Source organism: Hyperoodon ampullatus (genome assembly GCF_949752795.1).
Source record: "Hyperoodon ampullatus genome assembly, chromosome: 13".
NCBI lineage: Eukaryota > Metazoa > Chordata > Mammalia > Artiodactyla > Ziphiidae > Hyperoodon > Hyperoodon ampullatus.
Genome location: NC_136926.1, coordinates 82,357,985 through 82,377,994, shown reverse-complemented (window position 1 = coordinate 82,377,994; position 20,010 = coordinate 82,357,985). Strand labels below are relative to the sequence as shown.

Here is a 20,010-nt window from a genome sequence, read left to right as displayed (position 1 = left end):
TGAGGAGCCCAAAAAATGCATTTAAAAAAAAATGAAACATGTGTCAAGATACTATAAAAACAAGTAAGAAAAGCCCGTGGCGTTATGAAGATACATATGATGTGATTATAAAACAATGAGATAGATTTTCTTCTGTTGATGTAGAAACCCACCTCTTTTCTCACACATATGCATTGTGAGTGGGTAAAGCTGCCTATATAATATCCTGCTTACATGATAACTTGGAAAGTTATAATAAAAATAGTGTCTTGTCTTGAGACATGAGGATTTTCTGATAGCCAAGGGTATAGTGTACTTAATTATTTTTGTAAGATGTTTTCCATATAGTAGTTGCCTACTACAATAAACAAATGATTGTTTTTTATATTACTGCTGTCTTCAATTTTTCATAAAGTCTCTTCTAAATTTTAGCATAGCAAGAGCCTTTTTATAAATGTATATAAATAACACTTGTTACCTTTTAAAAATAGCCAGTTAAAATGTATTCAAAATTGAGTTCTTTTAAGTTTCCACTAATTCAACTGACTTATTTTTTCACATTTCATTTTATCATTTGGTCATTCTGTAAACTTACATGTATGGTACATTTTGTCACCAGAGTGATAGTTTTGAAGAAAGGTTATGGGGAAGTACATGTTCAGCAAGAAACAGAATTGTTAGTAATCTGGATATAGGAGTTCTGAGTTTACCCTAAGGGGAATAGTGTCCATTTAGGGATTATTATTTTGTTAAAAGAGATAAAAATTGAAAGAGATTGACCAAGTGCGTGATTAATATTTTCCTCTTGCGTCCATGGTGTGGGGCAGGGGGGAAACTACTTTATCATCTGAATCACCAGTAGTACAGAGCAGTATGCTTTATGGCACTCATATGGGGCACCAAGGCCAGCTGGTCAAATCTGGCCACTGCCTGATCTGGTAAATAAAATCCTACTGGAACACAGCCACGCTTACTCATTTCCTTATTGCCTGTGGCTGCTTTCCTGCTACAGCGGTAGAGAGGTGAATATTTGTGACAAAGGCCCATGACCTGCAAAGCATGAAATACCTAGTTACCCTTTGACCCTTTGCAGAAAAAGTTTGCTGACCCATGATCTGTTTACCTGACACTGTTTCCCTAGTGATAAAATAAAGACATATTAAATTCAGTCTTTCTACAAAATATACACACGGTTTTGTATAATAATGGTGCTAATAAAAAACAACCTACTACATATACTTTTAGCTTTGATAATCGCAATGTTGATGAAAATATAACTAATAAGAATGATAATTGATATTCCTCACTGAGGGGTTGTTTTTGTCTGTTTTCTGTTTCTCTTATCATTTTCCATCCCATGTGCCCATACGCATTTAAAACATATTAAGTCACTTTGTAACTTAAGTTATCTATAACAGTTTTTTCTCAAATCTAATATTTAGACATCATTTAAATGATTCCCATGAAACCTGCTGACTAAATTTCTTTTCTTATGTTACTTAAGAACATAAGAATTTCTATAAGCCTGAATCTAGGTAGAAATTCTTATGGTTATAACTCATAGACAAGTATAAATCCAAAATAATATAAAAATAAAACACAACAAAATTATAAACCAGTGCAGTCAAATTAATAAAATTAATGTAATATAGCAAACATTCTTTTGATTAAATTTAAATCAGTGCTCACAACAGGAAATTAATGATGACTGCTTCAGTCTAGATTCTTTTGAGTTTGTTTGCCTATTCTTTCCTCTCTGTTATACTTGGAGATCACGTCATAATCACTCTTGTTCTCTCTCTGAACTACTTTGAAACCTTTGTTCCTACATTATGCCAACACTGCAAGCTGGGTCTTATTTTAAGTACTGTTTAGCATCAACTTGTTTGAAAACAGAAAAACAATCACACTTACTTGTAAAATAGTAATCTAGATAATCCAGAGTGTAGTTACATTAACTATTTTTTAAGGTTAACACTGAAATAAAAACTCAAAAACTCTAGCGTGTTTTTGGGTCCCCCAGTAGACCCCAGAGGGATCAGTACTCATTTATATATAATCCTCTTATTTTAGATCTTAGCAGATATTGTGTATATGTACACTTGTACACACACACTCACATTCATATAAAAAAGAACCTATATAAAAAGAACAAAATGAAAATTAGATTCCTTCATCAGTAGATTGTCTTAGTACTGTTTAACTTACCTTTAAACACTACGGTTATTCGTGTGCTAATAAGCTTTACTTCGTTAGAAATAAAAAAGCGATAAACTTCATTACTCAAATGAATCTGATTAACTTCTTTAATTTTGAAGAAGTTTTCAGTCATTTACATATGGAATTATTCTCTCTTTCAGATATGTTCTGCAAATGTGTGGGTTTGTCTAGCACCTGCCCCACTCTGTGTACTGCCAGCCTGCAATTCCTTTCTCTTCTCCTGACTGAAGAAGCAAAAAGGCATCTCCAGGATAAGGATAAAACAAGTTTATGCCACAGTCCAACGATGGCTTCACTTCTTGATAAAACCCAGGAAAGTCAGAAATCTCTAGAACAACTTAATGAAGTAATTCTTCAGGTATGTGATTTCTTAATTTTTCAAGATTTGGTTTAGTTTTTAAATGAATTGACTTTCAGTCTTGGTCTTGTAAGAATTTTTTTCAGTCATTTGAATTAAAAAACAATTAATGCTCACTATGACCATTTAAATAATAGAAAAATAGATAAAGTTAAATTAACCATCTCCTCTCCGGTCTCATTCCTCTGATGCTGACCGGTTTCTTTAATACACATGATGTAAAAATTCAAAATGAAACATTAGTAATTTAAATCCGCTGTTTATCAAAAATAGTTTGCTGGGTCATGACCAGAATGATCACGTTTCAGGAATACAGCTATAATTCATAATTTATCGCCACTTTCAAGACATGTTTACATCTTTGAAAATATTTTTACCTAAATGGCATTCGGCTTCTACTGTAAACGAGCTATATATTTAAGGGGTATGTCCGTGGAGGTAGGTGGACGTGGTTGGTATATCTCTGAGAAAATGCCCCCTTTCCAAACCCTGCTGCCTATTTTATCTTGTAAACTTATTTTTTGCAATCCTAAAATATGAACCAAGAATTTTGTTTCATCAAAATCTTTGTAAAGCCGCTGAAGTATTGTTATTTCATATATAGATTAACAGTTAAAAAAAAAAACGGGAAGTGTTTCCTGAGTTGCACAGCTTTTTACAAATAGGAATATTACTAGATTTTTCAGTATTAAGAATCCTTTTTAATAATCACATTTAATAAATCAGCTATACTCCAATAAAGTTAAAATTAAAAGAAAATCATCATACGGTTTTATGAGTTTTGTCTTCTCACTGGAAGGTGGGTCAGTGGTGGGTGGGCGCACTGAAGGGTTTGCTCCTGCTTCCCGGGCAGCCAGCCGTGTTTCACAGTCAGCCTGTGTTCTGCCCACTTGCCGCCGTCCCTGGGGCCTAGGGTTCTGGGATCTTTGCGCCTCCCATGCCCGGGAGGGTTGTGGTCACGCAGGTCCTTCTGGTATGGCCCCTTGTGTGTTTGGCATGCCAGCCTGATTGTGTTGGGGTGCGGAGGTGGCAGGGGCAGGGGCAGCCCCCGGCCCCGCCTGAGCTGCCTGTGGAGGGGCTCGCGGGCTCCTCGGGGGCTTCTGTCCCCCTCGCCTAGCGGACTCCAGTGGTCTTCATGGCACGGGAAGGAGCCTGGTAAGGGCTCCCCAACACCTCTTCTTCCGTCTCAGCAGCTTCCTCAGGAGCTGGAGCTCTAGGGGACAGGTCCCCAAAGTATTCCTCAAAGACACCTATTCTTGGGAAGCCACCACTTCCTGTAGCTCCTCCCTCACTTATTCCACTCGATTTTTCTTAGTTTAGAACCCAAACTGGACACTGTTCTAATTGTCTCAGTCACCATCTCAACAATAGGCTTTATTCCCCCATGATAAACTGAGTCCGATTTTGCACTTTAAGGAATACGGTTGGCTCTCCGTATCTGCGGGTCCTGCCTCCGGGGAGTCAACCAAATGCGGATTGAAAATGTTTTTTAAAAAGTTTTCAGAAAGTTCCAAAAAGCAAAACTTGAACTTGCTGTATGCCCAGCAACTATTTCCATAACATTTACATTGTATTAGGTATTAGAAGTAATCTAGAGATGACTTAACGTAAATGGGAGGATGTGCCTAGGTTATATGCAAATACTTCGCCATTTTACGTGAGGGACTTGACCCTCCGCAGGTTATGGAATTCCCGGGGATCCTGGAACCAGTCCTCCGTGGATACCGAAGGACCCCTGTGTTCTAAGCAGGAAACGAAACTTTACACTTGACCGAAGTTCTGCCCCGGCCCCGATCAGCAATCGTTACTAGTTTCCCAACTTTGGCTTTGGCGGAACACTCTTCTCCTGGGCGAGGGGCCTTTGCTTGTGCCAACAGGTTTTCCTCTTCAGGGAAACCGAGGGTATCTCAGTGGTTTTCCTGATGATTAGCTAACTTTCCTCCCCATTTCTTCCACATTACAAAAGATACAAGATCTGTGTGGATACGGATATGTTAACCAGTTATTTAAATCGTGTTTCCTCATAAATCATACTCTTCTTGCTCATGTAAACAGTAGAATATGAACATGTGACTTTTGTTAGAAGGGCACAGAAATTGAAGACAAAGGAGAGAAAGGAATTGTACCTATGACAGTTTATGAGAAAAACGTATGCCTGACATGACATGGGGCATTTATTGATGAACTTGTTAAACTGCAATACTGTGTTTTCTTTACAGTGCCCCGCATAAAGATGATATGTGAATTAAAATATTGTTAGAATGCATTAAGCAGCAATACATTATAATAAATCGCATATGTTTCTTAATATATATCCATGTGGGCCATGAATTGTGCCGGGAGTTATATGAAGCAGAGTAAACTCTAGTCTTTAAATCATCAGAAAAAGTAGTATTCTGAAATTGCCCTTCAAAGGCATATTTAAATTTTCTGTAAAACTATACTCAAAAAATATTAGACATGTGACCTTAGGCATATCACTTAACCTTTTCTGATTCGGTTCTTCAGTGCAAATGGTAGGATTGTGTTACATTGTTGCTCAGCTTCTGCTGGCTCTAAAATTCTCCGTCTCCTGATAAATTATATTGTATGTAACTTCAATTAAAATGTCTTGACAAAGAATCTTTTGTAACGGCTGCTTTACAGCAGTATCCTACAGATGGTACACGGTGAAAGTTTGCATTTGGTACTCATCTCTTAAATCACGTATGTTTATTTTTCCATAATTTTTGTAATTCTGTTTTGAGGTGCCTTCAGGTTCAGAAACTGTTAGCTGTCTTTTGAACATAAAATATTGAACACATTTGACTTAATGGAGATTTTGCCTTCTCTAGTGAGATACTCAATATGTTTCATTTGCAAATACATATAGATAACAAGATTAGTAAAAGCTATCTCTATAATAGGTTTTGTCTGTAATTGCTATGTTGGATTATTTTTACTCTTTTTATATGATATGATATCTAAGGATAGTAATGCAAGGAAACAGCAAACTTATGTCACATTTTAGGAGGTATGTTTTGCACTACTGCTTGGTGAGTTTGGTAAAATTCAACAGTAGATCTGTTGGAGAGAAGACTTGTTATATATTTGAGATTCTGCTGTGTCAGTGAACGTTCACTGTAATTAAAAAGGCTTTTCTCTACTTTAGTACCTTGTGGAAAGAAAGCAAAAAGTCTAGATCACCTAGTGTATAGAAGGAGCTATATCAAAAACTGCGTAACATTTAAACAAATTACATAGGGTCCTCTTAGTTTCTTTCTGCCTATGGTTTCTCGCTCTGTATCCTCTTGATTTGTTTTGTGTGTGTGTGTCCTCCAGCAGCTAGTCGTCTGTCACTTCACCTGTTGTGTGTGGAATCTTAGCCTCCCCTCCTGCCCCCGGCTTCCCACCCTTACAGGGTGTCCTGCTCTGATGCTGCAGCTCCTTGTCAGTCTGCAGTAAGAGCTAAGTGGGAGACGGAATTAAATCCTGTGCTCTGGCCTTCGGTCTGTGTTGAAAAGTGTGTGGATTTACTAGAGGTTAGTTCTCTATTTCTTTCTTTCTTTCTTTTTAAGTTTTGGGTTTTCATACCAGTTTTACCACCTACACATTTTAGACTGCCAGTTTTGTAAGTTTTTTTTACCCAAAGTAGGGAAGTTCTGCCACCTTCTCTCATTTCCCTCTTCTCAGAGGTGACTCCTTGTACCTCTTTAGCTTATTATTTTATAGTTTCCCTTCCATGTCTCTAAATAACATGCTTGTATTTCTTTATCTTGATTATTCAGTTTTAGACTCTGTTGATTTTCTCGTGTGGAAAATGAGACTTTTTTTTTTTTTTTTTTTTTTTTTTGCAGTACGTGGGCTTCTCACTGCTGTGGCCTCTCCCGTTGCGGAGCACAGGCTCCGGACGTGCAGGCTCAGCGGCCATGGCTCACGGACCTAGCCGCTCCACGGCATGAGGGATCCTCCCGGACCGGGGCACGAACCCGTGTCCCCTTCATCGGCAGGTGGACTGTCAACCACTGCGCCACCAGGGAAGCCCCCGAAAATGAGACTTTTAACTCTCTTTCCATGTCCCACCTACCTACCCAACCGCAGTGGGTTCCCCTCTCATTCCCCCAGTATTACATAGCTTCACATTGACTAGGATTAGGCAGGGTGTAGTGTTAAACTGTGAAAATGTTATACACAACTGAACCATGTTGCAGTGTTCACCTTTCTTTTCCTGCACAGCTTTCTTTTTCCTTAGAGGTAATTGTATTATTTTTCACTTGATGAGTTTTCTCTTATCACTGGAAAGCTCCTTGTTCTTTGCCAGCCATTGAATGTCTTCCTAGTATAGTCAGAAATGTCAGGACTTATATCAGCTTCATCTTCCGGAAGAAATCACTCCCGATTCCTTCTGACCTGCTTGGTGCCCAGTGTCATCCTGGGGTCTCCATTCACTTCCTTCCTGGGGAATTCCTTCACCTCTCTGCCTTTTCCTGTGAGCCCCTGTGCCCTGTGCCTTCTTTGGGTAGAGTCTCTTTTCCAGCAGCTTCAGAGAAAAGGTGCATAGGAGGCTTTTTTGAAATCTAGGCACGCTTCCATTTAATTTATAGTTTGGCCAAGTGAGAATTCTAGACTGGAAATCATTCTCTTCAGAGTTTTAAAAGCATTCGTCTATTTCCTTTAACTTTTCACGTTACTGTAGAGAATTCTGAAGTCATTGTGATTCCTGGTATCTCTCCTGGAAGTTTTTAGAATTTTTTTTTTTTGTCCCTAGTATTCTGCCTTTTCCTGATGAAGTACCTAGGTGTGGGTCTCTTTTTTTCTGTTGTGCTGGGCTTTCTCGGGGGTTCTTTTCATCTGTAAACTCCTGTTTTTTAATGACTTCATTGACATTCCCTCCACTTTATAGGCTCTGTGTGCTGGGAACTCTTGTTTTCTTCTTCCTATATAATCTCTCTTTTCTTCTTTTTCCTCTCATGATTTTGTTTTCTGTCCCCTGCTGTGGGAGCTTTTGTCAGATGTCTGGTAATCTTGGTTGTCTGTTATATTTCAAACTGGGAGACGTAAAGCAGCTGGATGCTCTGAGCATGTGAGCGGCGCTGGTGAGCTGCAGGCTCTGTGCGGGAGGGATCTGGCTGGGTCGTTTTGTGACCCTGTCTCGGTGAGCTTGTCACATTCCCGAGAGCGGAATCTTCCGACCTCCTGCCTGGGGTTGAAAACCCATCTGCCAACTGTTTTGCAGCAAAGTTGGAGAGAGCTGGGGTCTTAGAATTTAATTTGAACAGTTTCACTTAATCCTTCCTTGTTTTCAGTAGAACACCCTCACCTACACAGGTGCCGAATCTCTGCCAGTTTAGAATCCTTCTAACTCATCATCTCCAGAGACTGAACCTCCAGTTTTTTACAAGAATTGGGGAGGAAGAGTGACTTGGCTGCACAGAGCCTGATGGGAAGAATCTGGTCCCATGTAACTGCTCCTCAGAGATTTTTCAAACAGTCCTCCTTCACTCTCACTCCCCGGGGTACATGATACTAAGTTTCCTCAGCCGTTGTCAATTCAGTTTATGGACTGGGGTGATACTCAGTTTTTCTCACTCACCGCTTAGAATCTGGATTCTCAAGCCTGCGAATGCATTGGCCGTTCATCCATCGACTTTCTAGTTTCCAAACTTGCATGTGCACATGTGTGTGTGTGTGTGTGTGTGTGTGTTTAATCCCATTTCTGTCATTTTAATGAGATTTCACGAGAGAATAAAAGACACATCTGTGTGCACAACTCTTTCCCTAGAAGTCTTACCTCCTTTTTTCCCTCATTGCTGCAGATAGTAGATGAGTAGAGTTTTTCAATGAGCTCAGTTTTGTTTTTCTCAAGTCACTAATACGTGCAAGTTCAATAAGGATGTGTTCGTGAGAGCAGTTTTCCTATTAATGGTGAAGATTGTTTATAGACAAATTGGGATTCTCGTAGGTAACTCTAATGATTATACTCCATAGATATTCATCATCCTATAACACTTCACTGCCTTTTCACCCCTTTCTCATGGTCACACTCAGCATGGTCTTTATCAAGCATCCCTGGCCTCGCCATTTAATATCTAACATTGGCCAGACAGGGACCTGCCTGGTTCGAGGCAGTGACCTAAGTGAGATATTTAAGATGGAATCACTGCCCCTGGTGGGAGGGCTGGGAGGCCCCCCCACTCTACTCTGCAGGCTCCTCCAGCATCATGCTGCCGTGTAGGCCAGGCTGAAATTGTAAATGGAGTTGCACCTGTGTAATTATGCTGTACTATATTTTATGTAAAGTTATGTCATTTAAGCTTAATTTTAATAATACTATACTGCTGGATCATTTTTAAATTACTGGTAGAAGGAAAAGTTATGAATTTGAATGATATCTAATATTTATAAACCAAACGAAGAACTTCTAGATTCTTCAACTTGAGCTTATGAACCCCTTGAACTTGTAATAAAAATGTACTCATATATCCACATGAGAATCTTACCATGAAAAATTCACCTGAACCTAGTCAACCCTTTAGAGCTAAAACACCCAGTAAATGGGAAATAATAGAGGAGAGAAGACAAATTAAAATCATTACAAGGAAGCAAACAGACTGTTCCATAATGTGAGCCATTCTGTAGGATGACTGATCTGGTTTATTCAACGTCTCAACAACAACAGTGAAAAACCCTGGTGGGTGGGGTGGGGTGGGGGGAAGAGGCAGGTGATCGTAGGAGATATAATGTACAGATATGATGTGAACGCTCCATTGGGTCCTGATTCCAATAAGCCAACTGTGAGAAGACATTTTTGAGACAAAAGAGAAAATCTGAATTTTGACTGCATATTAGCTGATACCAAGAAATTATTGATAAGTAGTTTAGGCATGATAATGGGTTTATGGTTATGTATACTGGAGTGTGCCATTTTATGATATCTACTGTTTACTTTAAAATACTTTAGCCAAAAATGTTTTAAAAGAGTATGAGGATTTGTTATCCTGTTTTTTCTACTCTTACACATACTTGAATTTTTTATAATGAAAGATTTTTAACTCATAAATTCAAATGTATAAAGGAAATATACCAAAATATCAGCATTTTCAAAATTACATGTGATTTTTTCATTTATGTGAGAGTCAAAAAATTAAGTAATATTTTTTTTGAAAAACATGCCACACAATAGGTTAATGTTGCTCTAGAAATGAAAGATGGAAAGAACCAAATCACCTGAGATACAGGGGTACACTGAGTAGAAATTGAGGGAGGGGAATGTGTCTCAAGAAGAAGACAGGAGGAATTTGATAACAGTTCTCCAATTCCACAGTTTTCCAAGGGCCCTTTTATTTATTTTTTTTTATTAGTTTCTGCTTTATAACAAAGTGAATCAGTCATACATACACATCTGTTCCCACATCCCTTCCCTATTGCGTCTCCCTCCCTCCCACCCTCCCCATCCCACCCCTCCAGGCGGTCACAAAGCACCGAGCTGATCTCCCTGTGCTCTGCGGCTGCTTCCCACTATCTATCTACCTTACGTTTGGTAGTGTATATATGTCCATGCCTCTCTTTCGCTTTGTCACAGCTTACCCTTCACCCTCCCCATATCCTCAAGTCCGTTCTCAAGTAGGTCTGTGTCTTTATTCCCGTTTTACCCCTAGGTTCTTCATGACATTTTTTTTTCTTTAAATTCCATATATATGTGTTAGCATACGGTATTTGTCTTTCTCTTTCTGACTTACTTCACTCTGTATGACAGACTCTAGGTCTATCCACCTCATTACAAATAGCTCGGTTTCGTTCCTTTTTATGGCTGAGTAATATTCCATTGTATATATGTGCCACATCTTCTTTATCCATTCATCCGATGATGGACACTTAGGTTGTTTCCAGCTCCGGGCTATTGTGAATAGAGCTGCAATGAACATTTTGGTACATGTCTCTTTTTGAATTATGGTTTTCTCAGGGTATATGCCTAGTAGTGGTATTGCTGGGTCATATGGTAGTTCTATTTGTAGTTTTTTAAGGAACCTCCATACTGTTCTCCATAGTGGCTGTACCAATTCACATTCCCACCAGCAGTGCAAGAGTGTTCCCTTTTCTCCACACCCTCTCCAGCGTTTATTGTTTCTAGATTTCTTGATGATGGCCATTCTGACTGGTGTGAGATGATATCTCATTGTAGTTTTGATTTGCATTTCTCTAATGATTAATGATGTTGAGCATTCTTTCATGTGTTTGTTGGCAGTCTGTATATCTTCTTTGGAGAAATGCCTATTTAAGTCTTCTGCCCATTTTTGGATTGGGTTGTTTGTTTTTTTGCTATTGAGCTGCATGAGCTGTTTATAAATTTTGGAGATTAATCCTTTGTCAGTTGCTTCATTTGCAAATATTTTCTCCAAGGGCCCTTTTAAATAAATTACACATGTGTTCATATATTCCCTGGTGAATTTAAGTGTATAAACTTGCTATGTGTTAGTATTAAACATAGCTTTTTTCTTTAGATGATGAGCCTTTGAGAATGATTTTTGGTCTTTTCCATATTATAAATTTCTTATTCAGTCTTATCCACATAGAGCATTCTCAAATCTTAATAATTTTTCAGATTCCAGTGAATTTCATGGAATAGTTGAAAACTAACCATAGCTTTTAAATGGAATGCATCTTTTATTCACAACCATTTTGCTCCAGCTTAAGTTTTTCTCGAAGGCAGTTTGATATATGTTCTTTGCAGTGTTACGAAGGAAAATCCTCCAGAGATGTCCTGAAAAGAGTCACTGTGAATGCGCTGATGTCGCTTCTGGCCGTCAGTAGAAGAGCACAGAAACACGCGCTGAAGGGTGAGCCACCTGACACATCAGCTCCTTTTATGGCATGCTTTCAATTTGTATATTGTACTGCCTCTTCATTTTAATTTTCTTTGGACTCAAGTGTGAAGAACTTTAGTGTCACTAAAAAAATATAGGTTTTATTTTTCCTGTACAGAAACATAGTAAACATGCATTGCTTTTAAAATAAAAAGATTACACACGTAGATTATTTTTTGTGTAATGATTCTGACTGCAGAGAATCTATATCTAAATATTAGAGAAGCTTTTAAAAGTAGCACATCACTCAATTTCATAATCTTAACTACAAGCACATATTGCACACGTGAAGAAATCACGTACTTTTGATAGTAATAACAACTGCATTAGATGATCCTGTATTTTCATAGAAATTTCCCTTCTAGGATGTCATAATTTCTCATCTGGAATCAGGGAACACAGGTCTCAGAGATGAAAGAGAACATCAAGCAGCAACATCAAGCCCACTAATTTGAGTTGTGACTTTGCTACTGAAACAAACTCTGCACTCCTCCAATATAAATGATACATGGGTGGTATCATACTAAGTTGAAAACAAGTGGGCTTTAGCATTTTAGTTCTCTTACATTTTTATCCTCTGATTCATTAATGTTTCACTGAAAGTGCGAAAATGAAGTTGGTTGGAAATAGAAAATGTTATTTTTTTGAGAGTTTGTTATGTGTAGTTTTAACTGTTTTGGAAATGGAATATCCTTTTGATTGTTTTGGATTTTCCCTTTCAGCCGATCTAATAGACAGTTGCGTGGAGCAGATGAAGCATGTGCATGCACAGCTGAACCTGGAATCTCTGAGGCCTGGGAGGGCAGCACTGAAGAAGAAGGTGACTGAATTCTCAAATTCTGGGAGGCAGGAATGGCCATACGTAGAGACCGTCTCTCCAGTATCTTTGTGCTTATAAATGGCACCAATGTTTGGTTGAAATGAGTGTCTGTTTTAGAAGAAAGGTACAGCCGAATAAATTAATGGGATTTCTACATTAGCAGGTTTGCGTTCGGGGTTTGTGTGTGTGTGTGTGTGTGTGTGTGTGTGTGTGTGTGAGTTCTCACTTGAAAATCTTTTAATGATATTTATATATTATATGTTGTTGTTATAAACATTTTGGAGTGTGCATGATACATTTTTATACTACAAAAAGAAAATCTTTCTCTCATAGGTTCACTAGGAATGAGATAACTTCCTAAGTGTTTTCTGTATGGTAGGCACTGTTCTAAACATTTCATATTTATTATCCCCTGCACACTCATGACACCACAGTCACATAACTGATAATGGATAAAGCCACTGTTTGCCCCGTATCTGGGTGGTTGCAGAGCTCGTATTCCTAATCGTGTTTATTTCCTTCCGTGACTTCTGAATGTCTCTTTTAAGCGTTGAGTCTGCTGGACTCATGTTCAAGCTGCATTTTCACTGTAAACTTGAAATAACACAGGTTTTTAAAAAAATTATATTTTGTATTGAGGTAACATTGGTTTATAACATTATATGTTTCATGTGTACGACATTATATTTCTATTTCTTTATACGCTACACCATACTCATCACCAAAAGTTTAGTTTCCATCTGTCACTGTAGAGTTGACTCCCTTTACCCTTTTTGCCCTCCCCTTCATCACTTCCCTTTTTGGTAACCACTGCTCTGGTCTCTGTATCTCTGTGTTTGTTTTTATTTGGTTTGGTTTGTTCATTTATTTGGATTTTTTTGTTTGTTTGTTTGTTTTTTATATTCCACATGTGGTTGTAATCGTGCAACATTTGTCTTTCTCTGTCTGACTTCTTTAACTTAGCATAGTGCCCTCAAGGTCCATCTGTGTTACTGCAAACAGCAGGATGTGTGTGTGTGTGTGTGTGTGTGTGTGTGTGTGTGTGTGTGTGTGTGTGGCTGAGTAATATTCCATTGGATATATACACCACATGTTTTTAATCCATTCATCTGTCAGTGGTCACTTAGGTTGCTTTCATATCTGGACTATTGGAAATAGCACAGTTTTTATATAATACCAATGGTTAATACTAATAACTATGGTTAAAAAGATCTGCCACACAGGCTTATCGAGAAAATGAATATGTGTATATGTTTAAGTATATCTATTATATATATATATATATATATATATATGTATATCTCTAAGACCATTATTGCAGCGGTCTATGTAATAACTAGTTTCTACTGCATTTGATAAGAAACCAAGAAAAAGCCATATTTGATCATTTCATTGGTTCAGGGACTTATATGTTTGTCAGTTTCTTTTCTTGCCTCTTTTCCTTTTTCCTCTCATGCAGAGGCCCTTTACTTAATCATTGAGAGTGTCAGCCAACACCTGATATGACTGAAAACCAGTCAGTACCTGCTTCACTTTATCGAGATGAAACATGGAGCTTATTATATATCTCAGTTCCTCCGTGCTTGATAGAACAGAAATAGCTTTTTCTTGGTGGATGCGCTTCTTGAGATACGGTCATCTTTCAGAGATCATTAGCCTGTCAGTTCCCTCAAAGCTATGGTGGTCAGGCACAGTGAGAGCATAGCTGCATTGTAATGTGACCCAGGGGAGAAGGAATTACTGTATGTAAAAAGTGGAATATGCTATTGTTGTTCACAGTTTTCAACTGCTTTTTGTTTAAACAGGAGGATGGTTTTACTAAAGAGTTAAACATTGCCATGCAGCTCCTAAGAAATTGTCTTTATCAGAATGAAGAATGTAAAGTAAGTAGAGCTTCTTTTCAAAATTTTGATAGTGCTGTTATTAAACAGTTTAAATTTTATATGAGATAATTAGGGAAAATGGAAAACTCTTCGAATTTTTTTTTGATGCACAGTTGATTGGTTTGTAAGCTCAGTGTTCATTCTCAGAAATGGATGCACCTAATCTTATCATAATTCCTCAACCCTGATGACATTTCTTTTTTTTTTTTTTTTGCGGTATGGGGGCCTCTCACTGTTGTGGCCTCTCCCGTTGCGGAGCACAGGCTCCGGACGCGCAGGCTCAGCGGCCTATGGCTCACGGGCCCAGACGCTCCACGGCATGTGGGATCTTCCCAGACGGGGGCACGAACCTGTGTCCCCTGCATCAGCAGGTGGACTCTCAACCACTGCGCCACCAGGGAAGCCCCCGATGACATTTCTTATGTCGGCGTTTTAACTTTATCACTGAAACTAACTTCAGGCAGCTAAAGCACACTTGAGCCTCTTTTTTTCTACTGGTAGCCATTTCAGTTTTTTTTTTTTTTTTTTTTTTTAACTAAGATGGAATGAATGGCTGTGTATGTCTTTTTTTTTTTTTAATTAATTAATTTATTTATTTTTGGCTGCGTTGGGTCTTCGTTGCTGCACGCGGGCTCTTCTCTAGGCGTGGCGAGCAGGGGCTACTCTTCGTTGCAGTGCATGGGCTTCTCATTGCAGTGGCCTCTCTTTGTTGTGGAGCACGGGCTCTAGGCTTGCAGGCTTCAGTAGTTGTGGCACGCGGGCTCAGTAGTTGTGGCTCGCAGGCTCTAGAGCGCGGGCTCAGTAGTTGTGGTGCACGGGCTTAGTAGCTCCACGGCATGTGGGAATCTTCCCGGACCAGGGCTCGAACCTGTGTCCCCTGTATTGGCAGGCAGATTCTTAACCACTGCGCCACCAGGGAAGTCCCATGGCTATGTATGTATCTTAAGGCAGAATTTTTTCAAAGGTGGTTGTTAGACAACTGTCCAAGGGGATAAGTAGAGGTGTCTGCATCCATAGGAAAGAAGATGAGGGTGTCTCCCGCTTCAGAGGAGAAATCGCTTACTGCTATTGCTGAGTGTGGGCCTGTTGACGTCCAGGAGGTTCCTCACTCCCAGCTCTGCCGCAGCCCCTCTGTTGTTTTGCTCTGTCTGTGAGCGTTGATGCTGTCATTTAACACAGCCGTTGGTGCTGTTATACAGGATATAGTGTCTGGAACACTTTGATTTGCTTGGTCATAGTGATACGACACTTTTGAAGAACTAGCTTCCACACAGAATTACTATGGAAAATGAGCAAGATGAAGATAAATTACAGAAGTTTTGTTTTTTAAAAAAATTTCTTACCTTTTTTGGTTTTAGTTGTGATAAAACTGGAAAATACATACTATATCTAGGAAATGAACATCTTGAACACATGTCCCTTAAACTGTGTAAAATAATTTGTTCAAGATACATGACTAACAATTTACATTTCAAAGCAATTTGATGGGAATTAAGCATTGATAGATTTCATTAAGATTCCCAGTGGTACAAACTTTTTACTCCAAATAGAGGTGTCATTTACTAAGTTTGTTAGGGTCCTTGTGACTGGGTGCAGTTAGTATGCATCTGTGACACCTCACTCAGGCAACACGCCAGCACACTTTCCAAGTAGGATCTGCCTGTGGATTTCCGAGATGCTCGCCTGGGTACTGGTTGTAAGTGTAGTGTTCACATTTGTAACACATCAGCCAACTATGAAAGTGTAATCTCTCCATAAGTCACGTGTTTCTGCATTTCCAAGTTGTTTAATAAGGAATAAATCCAAAGAAGAATATTTAGATTACTCTTGAGAATAGACATAGTTCTAGGGGGCAAAGATTCTTAATCTCTTTTCCTGTTCCAGCTTACCTGAGGTGGGTGACACACTCCCATCACTAACTGTTGGTCACTCTTGTGTTGATTCGCCAAGTCACCCATGCCGCCCCACCCCGCTGTCTATACGTATGACACGGAGGAGTTTCCATACCGGAAAGGTCACCGGGGCTGTGAGGGAGATGGAATGAAGAGCGGGCAAAGTTAGAGGGGGTGAATGTGCTGGTGCAGCAAGAGGTGACGAGACCTTAGCCGGGCAGGGAGAGCGGGGAAGGAGGGAGGGGAGCAAGTGCGAGAGACGGAGGAGAAAGAAGAGAGATGTAGAACGACTTCCGGGCTCAAGTCTGCTGCAGGCGTGCCTAACAGAGCGGCCTGTAGCCGTGAGGGATCCTCGTGTTGGGTTCGCACATCGCAGTGTAAAGAGTCTTCGGGCTCTCGGGGTGGAGAATGGCTGGTAGTCAGTGGATTATAGGGCTCTGGGACTCTGAGGGGCGGCGTGGGCTGGGGATCTTAGGAGCTAGCAGTGCACAGAGGTGTTTGTAGCCGTGACTATTGTTGACATTTCCCAAGAGAGCATATAGTGAAAGCCTAGGTCATGTCCTCAGAAAATACAACTATTGAAGAGGAGACAGAGAACAGCTGAGAAGGGAATGCTGGAGAGAGTTTGGAGGTGATCTAGGATAGAGGGACTGCATGGAAACGAAGAACAAAGAGCCCTTGATAGTTGCCACAGTGCCTGAGGGTTTGACAGCTCTAAAGGTAGGAGCGATTTTACCAGCCTCACCGGTTCAGAACAGAAATTGAAGTAAGCTGAAGATTAAGTAATAGCTGGGAAATGACAGCAGTAAGAGTACTCTTCCTAGAAGCTTGGCTCTGAAAAGCAGCAGTTATAATTTAGGACATATAGCATCAAAGGAAGCTAGTCTGTATGTTTACTCCTGACATGTAAAGTGCTTAAATATAAACAGAAATGCGCAAATTGGGGCCTAGTTATTAAAGAGACAAGAAGGGAAGAACTAATGGATGGATAAAGATCCCTGAGGAGGCACGCGGGGCTGTGTTCCAGAACACAGATGGACGGACGGATCAGTCTCTGCCCAAAGAGGAGCACCTGTTGCTCGCTGCCAGGCAGGAAGGATGGGTGCAGGGACACGCAGATAAACCGTGTGCACGGAACGGCAGGGTAGAGCAGGAGCTCGCACCTCACCGTTTCTGCCTTCTGCGTGAAACAGGAAGCAGGGTCGTCTGCGGCAGCCGTAGGGCTGTGCTCCAGGCCTGCGGGGAGTGGGGAGTAACATTGGGAATAACCTGCCCACTCTCTTTATGGAGCATTGGTACTCCATAAAATTGTGTAGGGCATTATATGAAGGCCCACATGTGTGCACATGGGTCTACAAATTGCCTAGTAACTCTGTTCATTAAAAAAATTGTTGCGTTTACTGCCGATAGTTACATTTTATCCATAATATTGTCCCAGCGGTAACTGATCTTCGTAATAAAAACTGAGTTACTTAAGAATTATTGATTTAGCATAATATTTTGACTGAAGTTTATCATATTCAACTTATTTAAAAACAGTAATCTACTTCTATCTGTCTAGCCACACATATTAGATATATACACATATACCTACACACAGGGAGAACTCAGAATTGATCAGAATGTTTCCTTAACCAGAAAATCCCTTTTCTTAACCATATCATAGCACTTATAAGAGTTTATTTAATGTTGCAAGATATCACTGTCTTGCTTAATTTACATGTTCAGAAGCTGTTTTTCTACATTTCTGACCTAAGCTGCGTATCCTGGTCACCCCAGTGTTGCAGGGACTTCCTGAGACTGGTCAGGCTTGTGGTCAGGGCAGTCCGGGTTGCAAGGTGCTGAATCTGTCCATAGGATTCCTTTCTCTAATCAGAACACAAATCAATTCAGTTTTTGTCTCATGTCGGTGACAAGTTTTTTGGCTTTGATTTTAATTTATATTTTCATTATTCAGACTAATGCTGCCCTTGTTTCCTTCCTGCTGCAGGAGGCAGCCCTGGAAGCTCATCTCGTCCCTGTCTTGCACTCTCTCTGGCCTTGGCTTTTGATGGATGATTCACTGATGCAAACTGCCCTGCTGCTGCTTTGTGTCTATACTGCAAATTTTCCAAATGGTAAATGGAACCCAACGCTGCCTTTCAAAAATATACTACAATACTAATCTTATGTAATGTTGTTAAAGTGGAAAAATGAATATGCATTTTGAAGTGTTTCTTCCACTTATTTGAGGGTATGTTGGTTAGAGGTATGCTTTCTCATAGGTATTATAAGAACGAGCAGTTACGTTAGTATATGTTTGATGAGACAGGAGAGTCATTAGACAGCTCAGGGAATAGAGAGGGAGAAACTGTCGCGATTATATGGCAGTGGAACGTTGAATTTAAGAGGAAAATTGAGAGTGAAAATTATGATGGAAGACCTTAAAAACAGGTTAAGGTTAAAACTTTAAGAGATTCTAGAGCAGGAGGCTGGCGTGATGAAAGGTAGTTCTGGGTTTGGTTGGCTTGGCAACAGTTGGTATCGTTGGGGTGCCTCTTTCATTCCTGCATTTGACAGACTTTTTATTGACAGCCTCCCGGGGCCCTGCATTGTTAGAGGCCAGCAACTAAGAGCAGAGCAAGCGGGGAGGTGACTTGGGAAGAGAGGAGGAGGTGTGAGGTAGCTGTTTGAGGGGAAGGAAGTGGGGGGCATTGCGGGCAGTGTGAATTGCCCATGTAAACTTAGGGTCACAGATTTAAGGTTTAGTCAGCAAGTTTAAGGTTTGCGTGCTTTTTCTAGCAACAGTCAGCAGCGTAGCAATTGGATTCTCCCGGTATCAAAAGACAGGCAGAGAAAGGACCGGAACTGAGAATATTCACAGCCATCTTGTCACTGCTGTGTGCTGGGGGTGGCTTTTTCCTCCACCCTGGAGCCTCCTGTCCTGTCGCCTGTTCTGTCACCCACTCCGCGTGCCTCTGGCCGTGTGAGCTGGCGGGAACAGAGCCTCAGGCTCTGTGGTGTACGGAGAGCACTGCAGGGCAGCGTCGTCCTTGTTTTCAGGCCGCTGCTGTTGACTCTCCCGTCCTCACTTCTGCTCTCACTGCCCCCCACCCTGGCTCACGGCCTCTCGCAGTGTGACCGGCGGGGCACGGCGGTCTCTGAAGTGTGGCCTCTGTACATCATCCTTCTTTACCCCACCCGTCACTCCTTAATTTAGGGTTTAGGGCAGTGTGCTTAGGGGAAGAAAAGAATCCGTTGCAAGATACTGAGCAAAAGAAACATATATTGGGTTGGCCAAAGTTTGGGGTTGTTCCATAAGATGCTACAGAAAAACCCGAACGAACTTTTGGCCAACCCAATACTTTACGATAGATCTTTGAAACCATAATCTGTGTTACTTACATACTGACAGTTGATGCAAATATTAGAATGTGGCTCTAATTGAGGAAGAAGCTTTTTATTCTCCTGTCTTGTTTGTTTCCAAGCAAACCTGCATCATTTAGTGATAGTTTTGTGTAACATGAACAGAAACCTTGGTATTTGGATACTGCTGTGTAGTGTGAATACAGGAAAGATCACTCTATTTATTTGTGTTTACTTACCTTTTATGAGTTTATTTTACAGGATGTATTTGATTCAGATCTAGTTGTACTTAAGCTGGCCTCCTTGCATGGACTTTCACAAGCTAATCACACCTTAGGCTTACGTTACAATACAGTAAAATGTATTTCTAATTCTTTTATGATTATTTTTCTCCTTTGATAAATCCCATATAGTTGTTTAATTTACTGAGTAAACACTGGACTCTGGAAAACCAGTTGATGCTACTGCTGGTGCTCGCTGCTTGTGAGCTGTGTTACCTTGAGCAAGTCACTGACACCTCTGAGCCCTGAGATGTCGTTTAGCGTATATGGCTGGTGGCCTTTGTCCTGTCTTCCCACCCCAGGATTATCGTGTTCCTCATTTTTTTCTTCTGGAAAATGGAGGCATTAGACCACAGTGTTTTTAAATGCTTTATTGAGGTCATTAGGCC

The 20,010-nt window shown here is 40.2% G+C and overlaps 1 protein-coding gene across 3 annotated transcripts in view; it reads left to right on the top strand.

Annotated features, from left to right (window-relative positions):
- RTTN (rotatin) overlaps positions 1 to 20,010 on the top strand; it is a gene marked incomplete at its 5' end in the record, with an annotated part of 141,732 nt that overhangs the window by 109,700 nt on the left and 12,022 nt on the right. For all 3 annotated transcript variants that reach the window (XM_079717941.1, XM_079717940.1, XM_079717939.1), the window contains 5 exons: positions 2,340 to 2,557; positions 11,268 to 11,373; positions 12,123 to 12,220; positions 14,026 to 14,103; positions 17,986 to 18,112. In XM_079717941.1, coding sequence (XP_079574067.1) covers positions 2,340 to 2,557; positions 11,268 to 11,373; positions 12,123 to 12,220; positions 14,026 to 14,103; positions 17,986 to 18,112 — 627 coding nt within the window. The remainder of the gene's footprint in view (positions 1 to 2,339; positions 2,558 to 11,267; positions 11,374 to 12,122; positions 12,221 to 14,025; positions 14,104 to 17,985; positions 18,113 to 20,010) is intronic.